The sequence below is a fragment of the Bombus flavifrons genome, chromosome 3 (genome assembly GCF_040668555.2).
Source record: "Bombus flavifrons isolate JBK064 chromosome 3, iyBomFlav1_principal, whole genome shotgun sequence".
Lineage (NCBI taxonomy): Eukaryota > Metazoa > Arthropoda > Insecta > Hymenoptera > Apidae > Bombus > Bombus flavifrons.
Genome location: NC_138444.1, coordinates 12975883 through 12992606, shown reverse-complemented (window position 1 = coordinate 12992606; position 16724 = coordinate 12975883). Strand labels below are relative to the sequence as shown.

The following is a 16724-nucleotide window of genomic DNA, read 5'->3' as shown; positions in this document are numbered from 1 at the left end:
TTTATTGCCCACCACGGATTGACACGGGAAAGTTTCCGTTTCTCACGTATGAGGCCTCCCACTAACGACTTTATCTCGAGGGCGGTGAGCATCCTTCCTCACCCACCACCATAGCAAATAACCAATTAACAACGAAGCCTATTTCCCTTACTCTATTAGCCAAAATCGTCACCAACAAATCCGATGGTCCCGTGTGTTGGACACACCCATCCTTAGCTTTCCTCCGCCGCAGCATCGTCACCGAACGGCACTGATTTTCTCTACCTCAAACAGTCAACATCTTGTTAACCGGGTTCACACCGTAGATCAGTCATTCACTTATCTTATACATACGCACCAGTGTAACTATCTTCTTTACAAGGTTGTTGGATTAAATTGTGATATATAACTTGTTATATCAGTGTCATATTCAATTAAACCACCTCTATTATCCTAAACGAAATAGGGGATCGATCATTTCGTGGCGTCGATTATCTAATCGTAACGGGAATTTACGACTCCCGTTGACGTGCTTCTTCGCGATCGCGTCTCTCCGCGAGTGGTCGAAACATTCATTGAATTATCACAGTTCCACCAACCTGTGTAATTTGTACCTAATGATTTTGTGGTATGGAATTGATAGACGTAAAGTTCCATTTCGTTCTTACAAATCAACATAATCAGAAGAAGAATTCATTTGAGAATTTTCTATAATATAATTAATTTTGTAGACAAAATGTAGCAGCTTCCTTACTAAATGTCGCGTTTTATAATAAACTTTCAATCTTAACACGTTTATTATCATCGTCCAAGGAAGAAGTAGCTTTGCATATTCAAAATATCAATATTTAAATAAGATTCCGTCACAGATATACAATTGTGAGCCTTGAGTTCTGGGTAACTCTTCGTGCTATTACACATGTATATATGTTTGACGGTAGCGAACGTGTAAATATCTGCTTCACATCGCTCCTCTTGCTCTATTATTGTTCCTTATAAATTATGTTCCTATAATATGTTTTTAATTAATATGTAATTATATATTAATATATAATTGTATTCATACACTCAAATATAATGCTTGACGTAATTTTGTTCCAGCTGTCATTGGGGCAGACAGAATGGGCGAACAGTATTCTATACAATTCAAAATTGACCAGCCATTCTTTTATTATATCATAAAAACTATAAATGATGAAAAGGAAAATGACATTAGCTTATCATTATTCTGCGGTTCTGTTATCGAACCCAAAATCTAAGAACAGTAGTGCCATAATAGTAATATCATAGTAATGTAATAATTAATTCTTGTGCTCCGTAGTTATAAGCTTTTCAATAATACCTTGTCTGACAATAAATGTGTTGCACTCACTTCCAATTTGGATTATTTTGTCCTTATGCTACAAATAATCATAACTTAAAGTTATATATATATATATATATATATGTTTCGAAAAATAAATAAAAAAAAATAAATTGTCAATATTCTCCTTTTTTTAAACAACAAGAGCAATTTACATAAAATTTGTTTCAGCAGTATTCTTTATTCGTGTTAGTTTTCGTATTCCTCTCCCACTCCAATGATGAGGATCGGTCGACCACTTTTCTACAGTGTTTATAAAAACTAAACTGAAGATCAAGACATAGTAATGTTATTCAATGGACACGTTAATTATCCTTAAAAATATATTATTTTGATATTTGTATTGGATGGAGATTATTTATGGGTATAACGCTGATAGTCGAAAACCATTCAAAGTAGAAAAAGAAGAATTAAATACATAGATAAAATAAATACGGGAATTATTGATACCTTGTTCGCCCTACGGTTTTCGGTGATTTTTGTATATATTGTAGAAATCAACATTTCCCACTGCAGTAAATTCTATTTACAATTGTGCATCCGCGACAGCATATGCCAGTATTGGTTACTGGCTGCCTGATGGTGGCTAGATTAATTACTACCTAATCCAAACATATATATAAACGATATACAAAAGGGAAGAATTAGGTTAGGGTTAGACGTTATAGGGCAGGGTATTCGTCGGATTATCGTAGACTCACCAACCTGTGTAATTTATAACTATCCTATACCTAATTTATACCTAATTAAAATATAGAGCTTGTATTCGCGGTATGGATATCAATTGTGAATATTACGAGAAAGCTTAAATTTTCTTTTATTGTACGTCGAATTTTATGCCCAATATGTAGAATAAAATTATTAAGAAATGACATCATCTATTATATTTTATTAAATGTATTTAAATAATATATATGTCGGAGATGAAAGGACATCGGAGTCTTCCCTTTGGAACCCCGGGAAAATCCCTTATCACCGTAATCTAGATTCTATCATAGACGTAATTAAACAATTGTCGTCTTTCGATCCGATTGTATTTGTTCAAGATTTGTGATAATGAGCTTGGGCTCGAGGCGATAGCCAGTCGCCGAACGTAGCCGCGGTCAGGGGATGAACGCTTTGCCTAACAATGGTATAAAGTAATTCTATAACTCTCCTTAAAAGAAATATCTCTGGCGACACACGACAGTAAACATTCCAACGGTCTCTGTCCCGTGGCCACACGCAATCCCTATTCTTCGAGTAAGATGATTGCCAGATTTTGATGTGTCTCCACAGTACGTGATCAGCTAGCCCGAGGGCCGTTATAAACACTAAGATCTAGTTACCTAAAGTCCTCCAAACAGATAAACAGTCTTTGTCCCAACTACGGGAAGATAGGGGAGATCTATTTCTTTCAACGAACGGCATCTCCCACTAGCAACTTTCCCTCGAGGGCGGCTAGCATCTTTTCTAACCACCGATATGGAGATTGACCAATTAGCAGCAACGTTAATTTCCCTTACTTTCTGAACGAAGACTATCCTCGACGAATCCGATGATCTCGTGTCCTTAGACACACCCCATCATAGTTTTCCTCTGCAGCATCATCGCGACGAAAAGTCATTCTCTCGCGAGATCGTATTAGCGACTTACTTAGCGTCTGTACGCTCGGTGGATATTCCCCGTTTTAACAAAGAGTCTGACTTAGATTTTGCGGGCACGTTCATCCATCACCCCGTCGACCGCGGATTCGTTATCGAACCTAAAATCATTATCATTAGTTTCTCGAGTGTCTAATTGCCACGGTTGCTTGTCCAATTCTATAATAATCGTATCTGCACTAGTCAATGTCTTCTCTATTGCTTATCGACAATGCGTAAACCAAACGACGATTCGTTTCACGCCCCTAATCCTAATTCCAATGTAAACCCGACATATATATACGTGTACATAGAAAGATCGAAAGTATTTAGTGATATCTTTTATAATACTCTAAGACAATCAAGAAGTAAATTTCTTCCTTCTTTCTTACAAGACAAATTTTTGTACTCTATTTACCGTTCCATTAATCCACTTGGAATTAATCCATATTACACACAATACACTTGTGTTTCAAGAATTTCACGAATAATCTCATCGATTATCTCATTTTTGACATATAGATGTAACTATTTTCTATGTAGCTAGCAACACCCCGAAGACACTATTTGGGAGCATTTCCAACTAGACACTCAACAACTACAGTACCACAATTTATTAGGTAAAGCCATTTTTATCATATTTTAAACACTTTTTTGTAAATATATACAAATAGCTAATCAAATAGATTACAAAACAATTTTTGTAAAATATTTAATGCGTATTATGTGAAGCGTGAAATAGTTTTAGTGTATAATATATTTGATCCTATACATTGTATAGATGTACTCTTAGATAAATAGATTTCTTCTATTCGTTATTTATAAAATCTATAGAATTCCAATTTACTTTTAATAGTCTGACTATTACTAAAAAATAAATTCCATTTGCTACATATTCTCATTGTAACGATGACGAAAATTACGTAATTACTTTAACGTCATGTATTATACCAGTAAATTTTATATGTCACGTAGTTAAACCGGAAAAAATATTTCATTTCCAATTCGTATGCTTAATTCCATTACTACTCAAGGTTCGCCAGATTTCTTAGCGTTTATTTTATTACTCATGCGCAATTCTTCTAGCTTCACGCATTTGCGCTTGAAACTGCAACTATGAATTGATCGGTCTGTCCAACATTGCGTTTCATCTAATTTTGAGCAGTTTCTAGCGTAGTTCTTACTAAGCTGTATAGCGTACCCGTAGTGTAAGTGTTCATAGGTGACATGAATGCATTTGGAATAATTTAAAGGAAGTGTGAACAAGTACAGGTATATTATGCAGGAAATGTGCTATTTGTGCAACGCTTACAATTTGGTAAACATACTTATTATGGATTACTTATGTTTTTCTTTTCATTGAACCAAATAAATTCTTTGACAGCACGTGTACATGAATCATATATATTTATTTATTCATAACATGTTTCATCCAATAATAAATATGTAAAACTAATTTCCGTGATGAGAGATAGAAAGGAGATATCACTAAAGAGGTCACGGTAACTTTCAAAATGTTTTAACTTCCTTTTAAAATGTTGTTATCAAACGATTATGTTGCCTCCTTACGTAACAGAAAAGCTTACTAAATCTGCAGTGTTACTACTGATAAATGCGTAAGTCAAGTACTTTTTAGATTTAAATCGATAATTTTAAGTCATTCCACGTTCGTTAAAGTAAGGACATGTGGTAAAAAAGAAGTTTTTCTTTCTTTATAATTTAATTTGCTTAGATTTGTAATAAAATAAAAAACAAATATTTTGTACTTTAATTACCTAAATGATCAATTTCGAAACACGCTATTCAGAATCTATCACTGTAGACTAATAAGAATATTACGTGCCTATCTTTATGTGTTTTCCATTAACACGTGCAAGCGAATCTACACATACATATTATTCCTAGAATATTTCAGTCATTTCTCTACGATCTTCATTTCTCGATCGAAATAAGTCGCTGGTAAGACACCTAAGACGTTGCTGTACCATAAATATTTCGATATAAATATGCGATTTTTACTATACATTCAAGTTTTAATTCAATATTGTTTTGAAACCATAATAAAAATATATTGCACTGTAATGCAAAATAACAAAAACATCAAAATTTGTTTCTTCCGTAGAATCGGAATTTTGACAAGTATCTTATAGAAGAACGATTAGAAATCAAAGAAAGAAATTACAACTTTTACAAAAATGATTTTCAAATAAATCAACATCATATTTTTGAAAATTATTCGAATGAACAAACAGAATTTGCGTAAATTCACTGCTTACAGAGAAGACATGTAATAGATATATATAAATATTTATGTTAATAGTTTTTTAATGATATTTGTTGGAAAATATGGGAAAACCCACATTTTTCCGACAATATTAGACGCGATATCATTGCCTTGTTTATATTTGTATCATCCTGTTTATTTGGGATATAAAGTCGAATACCAATGGCATTTAAAATTCATGTTTGTATGGTTTGTGCGGACATACGAATAATCACGTACTTCGTGATTGGTTACTTGTTCGTTACCGATCCTCGATAATTTCGCTCTGCCCACTGCCAGTGCTTTTCTGAGTTTGTATATATCGCGTTTTTATATTCGTTCAGACGTTTCTTCTTGCAGTCTGCTTTTAACTTTTGAAGAGAATTGACCAGTAAAACGAGCGGATCGTCACCATGCGTATATGTGAGTAAATTTATATATGTGTATTTGGCCTCCCCTCGGATTATACCGAGTATACACAATTCCTCTTCGGTAGTTAATTCAAATTCATTAATAATCATTTAAATCTTCCTCTCCGAGTAATTATTTTCCTTTTGTATTTTCAATTTTCGTGATTTTTATATTCACATCAACGGATATCATTACAACAAGCAAACGAGTTTATTGTATTTCAAAAATACGTACTTCAAAAAGATACTTCGTTGTTATTTTCGAGATTTCAATTGTACGAGAAAAATGTCTTACGACTAGACTGATGATCTCTTAGACCTTTTAGCTGTAACATTTTTACAGTGCAAAAATAATTCTAAATAATAATGTTTAGTCGTTTACCAGTTTAGTTCTTTTGTAGCATGTATCTTAAAGATATTAATTAAAAATTTATTGTTTTTTCTATACATTTTTTTGGGTGTATGTTAGATATTTAACTGCGTAGAAGCTATACACAGGGTGTCCCGCTACAGGTTTCCGAATATTTCAGGGGTGATTCTTGATGCCGAAAATCAAGGAAAAAAATTGCGCCTTCTGCTTTGTTTTTTAGTTACCGTCAATTAAAAATCGGTCAAAATATCCCCGCAAGTGAGTAAGCCTCCTTACGCGGACGAAAGGTGGTTAGCATAAGTAGTAGGGCACACTGTGATCCTCAATTCGAACGATACATGGGCTGCAGCTTAGCACGTATCAATCATGGAAGAGAAAAAATTGTGAATTGAATATTAAACCTGCTTACTCATGGAAATCCATAAGAGCATATCGAAAACTACGTACTGATATTTCTGACTACAGGGGATTAATGTTTCCTCCAATCCTCTGCTGTCACTAGTGTCCACAGCAAAATGTCTTTCACACTGCGATTTTCCTGGCCGCGAGTAGCCACAGAAATGCAACAAATTGCAATAGATGTTCGACATTTTTTTGTAAATAGAGCGTGCCACCTCTGTTCTTCCAAAACTGTTTTACCCTTTTGCTCCAAAATGCCTAGAACATGACTAGGTAGTAATAGAGAAATCATTCCGAAAGAAATATTTACTATACTCTTTGCCAATGCTTTCACTATCTTCGTATGACTGGGAATTATCGAGGAATTGCAATGATATTTGAGAAGTTCGTTTTGAAGCCAAAGGTATGGTGATGAGGGAACGAACAAGTTGTGCACCAGATGTGTTTAAAGAAAGCAGAAACTTATTTTGCACAATCTTCAAACCTTACATAGCAAGAGATTTATTATTAAGATTTACAATACAATCTATCTTGCCAGTTTCTAACAACAATTTGTTACTAAATTGTTTTAGTAATAAGAAGTTTCTGGTTGGTGACTGTTGCCCTAATAACAATGTCAGAAGCAGAGGAAAATGTTGAAGCTCTGCGCTCCGTTTTGGAAGGTGCAAATCAATTTAGTTCTCCATTTTACCAGGTAAAATGGTGGGACTTAAAATTTATTCCAAATACTGATGAATAAATTATGAGACACTTATTGTTTTCAGACTGTTAGAAAATACAACCCTGGCAACCTTATAACGTCCCCTTTAAGTGCAAGTATTGCTCTTGCTATGGCTGCTTGTGGAGCTCGTGGAAACACAGAAACCCAGTTTAGAAATGTACTTCATCTGCCAACTTCAGAGGGTCTTGTCACATCTGGTTATCAGTCACTGATTGATAATCTCAACGTAGGTATTTCTCTCAACCTTTTGCTTTTACTATATTAATGTATAGTTTAAATTGTAAATTTATAAATACAAAATAACAAATGCATTATTTTACGTTATATGATATCTTTTTCATGTTTTAATGTAGAATGCGAAAGACAATAAATTGGCTGTTGCAAATAAAGCCTTCATATCAGCAAAATTAAATATGAAACCAAGTTACAAAAATTTAACGGAAGTTTACTTCCGCTCTGCTTCTCAATTGGTAGACTTTGCTCGAAATAAAGAAGCTGCAAATATTATTAATAGTTGGGTCGAACAAAATACAAATAATCTCATTAAAGACCTTATAAAGCCTGGTTTGTACATATTTATTTTATTCATTACGATGTAAAGAAAATACTATACAAAATTTTGATTGGATACATTTTAACTTCAATATAACGAATCATACTATGTAGTATTATATTGTTGTGAATGTTTTTTATAAACAGAAATGATAGATAACCTGACAAGGTTAGCACTTGTCAATGCAATATATTTTAAAGGCCAATGGAAAAATAAGTTCGATCCTAAGTTAACGAGCGATATGCCATTTCATACTAGCAAAGTTGAAGTAAAAAATGTTCCTACAATGTATAAACAAGGTATATACAAATATGGAGACCTTGTAGATTTAAATGCTAAATTCGTTGTAATACCATACAAGGTAAGTTTGGAAGAAAAAAGCACTAATGTGTAAAAAGAAGCTGCTTCTTTGTAAAACTTTGTGAAATACACAAGGAAGCCAATATATCTTCTAGGGTGACGAATTCAGTATGGTTATAATTCTTCCAAACGAAATTGATGGTTTGTCTGATGTTGAGAAAAAATTACAAAATACAAGTTTAAAGAACATTATAAGTCAGGGATATGAGGAACGAATGGAATTATGGTTACCAAAGTTCAAGATGGAAAGTACGCTTGAACTTAATGATGTCTTAAAAGAGGTATATATATATATATATATATATATATATAAAGTGTAACTTATGTGTAGATAACTATTTCTCGTATTTTAATCCTTATTTTATGTAGATGGGTTTGATTGATGCATTTACTGGTGCTGATTTTTCTGCGATTACTGATAACGCAAGTTTGTATATCACTGATGTTGTACAAAAGACATATATTGAAGTGAATGAAGAAGGAAGTGAAGCTGCCGCTGCTACTGGTAAGTGAATAAACATTCTATGTTATGCAGTTTATATTTAAATTAAGCAGCATATCACTTTGTGCAAGTACTAGGTATGAAAATATTCAAAAAATAATGTAATATGACAAGAAATTTCTTATTATTTATTTCATAATATTCTTACTCAATGGCTACAGGATGACTCTCAGTCGTCTGTCTCTACATCACTATTTAGGCTAATTCTATATCTAACCACATTTTCTATGAGATGATGGCATAACGTACTTAGGAAACTAAAAGAGAAAACGAAAATAAAAATCTTCATTACAATCTTATTATTGATAGGATTGAAATTAATTTGTATGAAAGAGCATGTGCAGCCAGTTACAATGCGCTTGTGTCGTGATCAATTTTTTTTTATTTCGTTGCTTTATAAGTTGGAATACAGTTATCTAACTGTATGCATTGTTGACTATGTACTTACATTATACATATGCGTATTTGTACACTTGACAGAACGAGATTCTTCGTAATACTATAATGCAATCGACCATTGATCCAATCTAATTTCGAGGTGAAAGCCGAAAAATCTTTAAGTCATGTAGATTATCATCCTTGTAGAGGTTCTTCGCATAATGAGGTTTGGCTTTATTTACATTTTATTTTTACATATTTTATATTTTATATTCACTTTACACATATTTCATATAATCGTCCATGTATGTGTATGTGTGTGTGTATATAATTTACGTTATGAGGACTTTTAAAAAATTAAGTAGGAATTAAAAAGTAAGCAATCATTAAGCTGAAAAGGAAGAGTATTCATTGTTACGTTGGGCGACACTCTGCCTAGACCTGGCCACACACCGCGGGCAAGATGGCAACCAGGTGTCCGCTCGTCCTCATTGCGTACCCTCAATATTCTCAAGTACCCTCCATAAATCTCTGCAATTTCCTAGTCGAGGTCCTTCGAAACTAACAAATATTCTCTCTTGCTCTATTATTGTTCCTTATAAATTATGTTCCTATAATATGTTTTTAATTAATATGTAATAATATATTAATATATAATTGTATTCATACACTCAAATATAATGCTTGACGTAATTTTGTTCCAGCTGTCATTGAGGCAGACAGAATGGGTGGCGCACAGTATTCTATACAATTCAAAATTGACCAGCCATTCTTTTTTTATATCATAAAAGCTATAAATGATGAAAAGGAAAATGACATTAGCTTATCATTATTCTGCGGTTCTGTTATCGAACCCAAAATCTAAGAACAGTAGTGCCATAATAGTAATATCATAGTAATGTAATAATTAATTCTTGTGCTCCGTAGTTATAAGCTTTTCAATAATACCTTGTCTGACAATAAATGTGTTGCACTCACTTCCAATTTGGATTATTTTGTCCTTATGCTACAAATAATCATAACTTAAAGTTATATATATATATATATGTTTCGAAAAATAAATAAAAAAAAATAAATTGTCAATATTCTGCTTTTTTTAAACAACAAGAGCAATTTACATAAAATTTGTTTCAGCAGTATTCTTTATTCGTGTTAGTTTTCGTATTCCTCTCCCACTCCAATGATGAGGATCGATCGATCATTTTTCTACAGTGTTTATAAAAACTAAACTGAAGATCAAGACATAGTAATGTTATTCAATGGACACGTTAATTATCCTTAAAAATATATTATTTTGATATTTGTATTGGATGGAGATTATTTATGGGTATAATGCTGATAGACGAAAACCATTCAAAGTAGAAAAAGAAGAATTAAATACATGGATAAAATAAATACGGGAATTATTGATACCTTGTTCGCCCTACGGTTTTCGGTGATTTTTGTATATATTGTAGAAATCAACATTTCCCACTGCAGTAAATTCTATTTACAATTGTGCATCCGCGACAGCATATGCCAGTATTGGTTACTGGCCGCCTGATGGTGGCTAGATTAATTACTACCTAATCCAAACATATATATAAACGATATACAAAAGGGAAGTATTAGGTTTGGGTTAGACGTTATTTTATTCGGCTGACAACCAATATTAATACATACGCTGCTACGGATTCACAATTATAGGCTGAATTCAATGTACTGATACCGGTTGCTTTTTGCGAATATATCGGAAACTAAAACTAACTGCCGGTTGTACTATACAGGAAAATATTGTTCAAAATTTGGTTTCTATAACATATTTCAAAATCATTGAAATCGGAAAGGACAGAACGTTTGTACAAGTTCGCCGCATTTTTATGTGTATTAATTTTTCATAATTTGTATATGAATTTGTAAACAACATATGGCAAATATATAATGCCTGTATAGTCACAGCCGACTCTATTACCAGCCGTGCTAAAAGTTTTAACCAAGTCTTGGTTTTAACCAAATGTCTTGGAGAACATTTTGAGTAACTTTTTCCTATACATATAAACGCCGTTCACGCTTAGTTTCCGGAACATTAGCAAGAAACTGTCGGTACCACTCCAATGAATTCTGCCTATACTTGAGCGTCTGTGACAGCGTATGCATCAGTATATTTGTAGTACCGACAATTTTTTGCAAATATCTCGGAAGCTAAGGTCGAACCTCGATTATATGTATAACGAAAGTTATTCAGACTCTTACCTCTAACAACATATTCAAATCTCATCGAAGTCGATGAGATGGATGAGCCATCAATAATTACCAAAGTTACCTTCATTGAGTATGTTACTTGACGTAAATATCGTAATTTATTAATCAGACGTAACATTCCATAACGATAAACAATACACTTAACGTAGTTAATGTTAATGTACTTAATGTTAATGTTAACACATTATTATTAAAAATATCATTTAGTATAAAGGTGCGGAAATAAAAAGTAATTACTTTTCGTAATTTTGTATTTCAAATTAAATGTATCTGCTTTAACAGAAATTATGTTAAAATTACTCCGACATTTCTTATTGACATTGCTTTCCTTTTATATTGTTAACGTGTTGTCTCGCATGTATAATTTATTATTTTACAATTTTGTAATAGAAATGCAAGTAATAATCAGTCTTATGATTGAAATTCCAAGATTCAGAATCGACCGCCCATTTATCTTCAACATCGTTCTATGTTATAACAGAAAGTCAAAAATTCTTGAAAAACTATCATTATTTACAGGTCATGCCAATGAACCGCAAGTTTAACGCAAATTAACAATATAAAAGAATTTATTAATATTATGTAATTTTGCTGAATAAACTAATCAAGTTGTAACAAATAATATATAATGTATATGATAAAAAGTAATAGAATCTTTAAACAATTTAGTTTACTTAATAACGTTCAATAAGAATGATTTTTATCCAATGACTTGCATGACAACTTGAACATGTTGATGAAAGCATAACAGTAATAAGTATGGAAAAAGAATATTTTTTGACTTAACAAAGCTTGACTTATTCTTCTCATAAAAACAAGTATTGAATAACATAATTGCCTTATCATTAAAGCATCTTTTTTTGTTTTAGTTCTGCATGTTTTATAATTTTTAGAAAAAAGATATATTGCACAAATTACGTAAATATGCATTGTATTTCATCTTCAAAAATATTATTCTTTTCTTATATTATTAACAAATTGATAAAGAAAATAATACTTTATTTTCTTTTTAGATGCTAATATAATAATAGTTAGGCATGGTTATGATGTTTTTGTTATTTAACTACTGTATAAAATGGAAGCAAAGTGGTAAATATATTACTTTATTTGTATAACTAAGTTATTACGCAATTTTCTGGTTTTGGGAATTTTATGGAATGTGCAGTTTCAGTAGATGCAGTACCAGTTGATGTAAGAGAACTTCGACGTGGTACAATCGCAGGCATACTAGTAGTAGTATCCAAAAATTCATCATCGTTATCGGAATCAGTGTCTTTGTCTCTATTGTCTTTCAATTTTCTTGGGATTAAATCATGAATATATTTTTCAATCATCTGTCGATTCTCAATTGGAAGCATATTAGGATTATTCAACACATATGGCAAGCTATCATTCATTGTTTGTTGTTCTTTAGACATTGTTTCAATACACATACGCTGTAATTCAGCTAACGCCTCATCCATGAAACGCACGCTCTGTTTACGATCTGATATAACATTACTATTGAATTCAAGGGGTCTGCACATCTCGCTATTAGAATCCTTTTGCTTTAAATTTTCAGTATTGGATCTTGTGAAACCTATAGGAAAGTTTGGCTTTTGATTTGTTACGTTGCAAGAAGGACCATATGTTATTCGCTGTTCGTTTATTGGGTCTTCATATTTATTTAACATCCAGTCTTGAACATAGTTTTGATCATTTTTTCTTTGAATTTCTTTGGACATAGTTTTAGGTTGGCCTGTTGTGTATAGCTCATTATAAAAAGTTGGAGGTACATTTTGTGTATTAATTTGATGTTTATGTGTATTTGGCTGAACTAGATGCCCAAGGTATTTTTGTCCAGTTTGTCCTCCAGCATCTTTCCACCTTCCTGTATTCATTACAAGCTGAGCTAACTGTTGAATTGTTTGCTTGGGTACCATTTGTATGGATGTTTTTTCATGATTACTAGAAATAGTTCCTGTTTTTGCTGGCGTAGACGTATCACAAGGTTCGTCAGGAATGTAAGTAGACTTTATATTGAACTGCCGTAGACGGTCATAACTTTCACCTTGACCTGCTAATAAATCATCATCGATATCTCTTAATTTTTTTTTATTTATATTTGACATATTAGAGCAACTTATAAATTGTTCAGCCGTGCGGCATTCATTCTCTAAAAATGCCGCAGTTAATATCATTGCTGGTGTGGGTTCTTTTTGAGTAAATAATTTTCTACGTGAATGTAAAGTCTGGCTTATTGTTGCTTCAAGGCGAGCGTTTTCTATTTTCTCCTCTAGTTCTTTCTCCATGTCCAAGAAATTTTTAGTTTCAAATATCAACGTTTCTATATCCATAGTTTTCTCCACTTCCTTAGCTATACGTCTCTCTGCAGATGATTGAGTTCGTGTTTCCGTAGATGTAATTGTTTGTAAACCTAATCGTTGCTGAGCTTTCACAAAAGGAGATTGTGATACTGGTCCCAATTTTGACCATATAGTACCAGGTTTCTTCACTGGACTAGTTATAGGTGATACCACACCTGGTCTTGTTACTATGGTATTTTGATTAATCAATTCAATGTTCGAACTTGGTATTGTACAAGGTACACGACAAGGTTTTGGAGGAACTAGATCTAACTTTGGAGGTGCAGCACCAGGTCGTGGAGGAGGTACTAAGGATGTTATCGTAGGTTCTGGTGGTGGTGGAGGTATTTCGATATCTCCTTCTGAAGTTTGCTTCGTAAGTATAGAAGCATGAACAACTTTTAATAGATCGTCTAAACGATTTTCAAGCCTACTTTGACGGTTTCTATCTATGTCTAGAAATTTTGTCACCATATCGTTTTGTGCAGTAAGTATCTGAAATGATACAAAGTTAACAAACAAATCATCTGATTACACGTGCTAATAAGATGAAACAGCGATTTGTACTTTACCTTATTAACGACTTCATTTTGAGAGTTAATGGCACTTAACACGAGTTGCTCTAATTTCTCAGCTTTCTTTTTCCTTAATGGTACATCCGGGATATTATCTGTATTGACGGTACTATCTTTTGATTTATTATCATTTTCGGATGGAGTTGGTGAATCTATCAAAAATTCTAACAAGCTATCATCATTATATGTTGCGTTATTTGTAATCACAGAAATCTCAGGATTTTGTACTCTTAATGAGTTTGTAGTTTGCGTAATTGTATTATAAGTTTTATTTAAATTGGGTGCTTTTTCATCACTCTTTGGTTGATAGAAAGCATCATTTAAATTTTGAGATACATCTGGTGAATAATCTGGGGACAAAGATCCAATTCGTTTTGTATCTTCTACAACAGGTATATGAGCTGAACAATTGCCATATAGCTGTTTGTACATATTTGTTAAAGCCTGATCTACCACAGTTTTTCGTGGTTCCTGAGGCATTGCACGATTACTTGTATTTACTAAGTATTGCAACTGATTGTGTTGTTGAATTACATGTTCTACATTAGGATTTTGCATTGTCATTGAACTAAGTTGCATTGGTACATTTATAGATTGTGCTGTTAAACCTTGATTTAAATTTTGTAGATTTTGCTCAAGATTTAAGTTATTCACTAAAATGTTCTGCTTATTGCACATATGATTCTGTTGCAAATTATGTTGCATATTTTCTTGGATTATTTGATTTTGCACATTTTGTACCGTATTTTGGAAGGGTATTTCTCCATAATTATAACCTGGTACTAAATTTTGTTTATAATTTACATTTAATGATTCTTCTACTGGAAAAGTATTGCACTGTGTTGATTTAACAGCTATCTGAGTTAACTGTTCACCAGTATTGATAGCTACATCCCTTGTTGGAGAAAAGACTCTATAAGGACGTGCTATTATAGTTTCATTTGATTCAGGAGAATCGGGATATTCATTTTCACCTATAAGGTAATTTATATGTTAAACTTTCTTTAATATATTTAAAATACCATCTAAATAAAAGAATATAATTCTTACGTCCTAATGTCCATGTAGGTGATAATGCTTCTGTACGATGGAGTGATGGTACAGGCTCCTGAAATTTATGTCTCACTTGCAAATTTTTACTTGTTTTTACTTCCTTTGGAGGAGACTTAACATTTATTGTTGCATCTAATGAAAAATAAAAAATTAAATTCTTTAATTATGGTATCCATTAAATAAATATTTATTATATACTTCGAACTATTAATTTTGATAACTAAAATAATAAATAAATTAGCAGTTTATTTTCAATATGTCTTACCCACAGTATCTATGCCAATAACATTTTCTTCAATACGTTTATTTTTAAGAACTCTATCAATTGATTCATAATATTGCTCTACACCAGCGCGAGTACCAGCTCGTTTGGCTTCACGGTAACAAACCAAGACCTGTTTCATTCGTGATCGACATTGTTTACCTGAGACATTATATCCTTTCTTTTTTATATATCGTGCAACATTTTCCCAAACAAGTTGTGGCTTCGAAGCATAGTCAAGTTGCTTTTGCACTTGCCTATCCGACCACACCGATACCAAGAGCGAAGTACTTTCAGGGGTCCATTTATATTTAATATTGTCTCCAGAATCACTCATTTCACGACGAATACCTTTTACTTTCTTCCCACCAAACGTATTAGAACTAATATAGGAACTAGGATACAATATACTCTCATAAAATAACGCAAAGAATTGCGATGTATATTAGTACATATCAACAGGTTGCAACCAAACAAAGCTCATCACGTAAAAGATGACGCCGAACTCCAGCAATGCACATGAACTGTGCACTCATATCAACCGATTCTAACCGACAACAATTTAAATTTTAAAGGCCTGTGCAACAGGTAGGGGGGAGAGATGCAATGGGTAGGGGTAGGAAGCACATCAGTGACAGGAAGTAGTAGGAGGTATTGAATACTATAGGCATGAATGATATACACATATTCTGTATGAGTTCCAGTTTAGTTTATTCATTTCTTTCAATGTACAAAGATTATACATTCGATTTTGTTTTTTAGTATCGTATAACACACATAAGGTAATATTTTATGTAATTATTAAATCGCAGGTTTTTATGCAATTATGAGAAATTTAAAGATACAAGAATGCATAGAATGCATAGAATGCGCATAACATACTACAATATATAAAATATCTAATGTAAGTGCATACAGTACTCGTCAAAGTATTTGTAGATAAAATAGATTTATGCTTAAATCATACTCATTCAAATGTGCTCATGGAAATGTGAATTTGCATAAATCTCCAAGTCAAGTTAATTATATATTAAACCTAATATATTTGTTATGATTCAATAAACGCGTATTTCTATAGCCACCTATTTTTATTCAAAACTTATAATACAGAAATTTGTATTATTATCTATTATTTTATCTATTGTTTTTGCGATTAAATCTCAATCTCTCTGTAAAAAAGGTAACTGAGAAATGCAAAGAAAGTTCCATAAAAGAGGAAGAAATAATGGGAAGAATGTTAAGAATAAACGGAACAAAATGGAATGCATGAATAGTATACTGCGGTACAGATACAATTAAGAGGTTAGGTAAAAAGTCTAGAAAAGATA

The 16724-nt window shown here is 32.5% G+C and overlaps 2 protein-coding genes across 3 annotated transcripts; one reads left to right on the top strand and one right to left on the bottom strand.

Moving 5' to 3' along the window:
* Positions 1 to 3499: 3499 nt before the first annotated feature.
* LOC138190277 (serine protease inhibitor 3/4-like) lies at positions 3500 to 8568 on the top strand. Of its 2 annotated transcripts, none has more exons than XM_069132980.1 (7): positions 3500 to 3584; positions 6979 to 7100; positions 7171 to 7353; positions 7481 to 7691; positions 7827 to 8041; positions 8136 to 8321; positions 8410 to 8568. In XM_069132980.1, exons 2-7 carry the CDS (start codon positions 7020 to 7022, stop codon positions 8551 to 8553), a joined length of 1020 nt encoding a protein of 339 aa, XP_068989081.1. In that variant the 5' UTR covers positions 3500 to 3584; positions 6979 to 7019; the 3' UTR covers positions 8554 to 8568. The 2 variants fall into 2 exon arrangements, with proteins under 2 accessions (XP_068989081.1, XP_068989080.1); XM_069132979.1 differs by lacking the exon at positions 3500 to 3584 and adding an exon at positions 5496 to 5650.
* A 2830-nt stretch (positions 8569 to 11398) lies between these two features.
* On the bottom strand, positions 11399 to 16021 carry LOC138190266 (uncharacterized). The gene is made up of 4 exons (XM_069132953.1): positions 15400 to 16021; positions 15132 to 15266; positions 14079 to 15055; positions 11399 to 14001 (listed from the first exon to the last, which is right to left on the bottom strand). The coding sequence occupies exons 1-4, from the start codon at positions 15731 to 15733 to the stop codon at positions 12277 to 12279; spliced, it is 3171 nt and encodes a 1056-aa protein (XP_068989054.1). The 5' UTR covers positions 15734 to 16021; the 3' UTR covers positions 11399 to 12276.
* Positions 16022 to 16724: the final 703 nt, after the last annotated feature.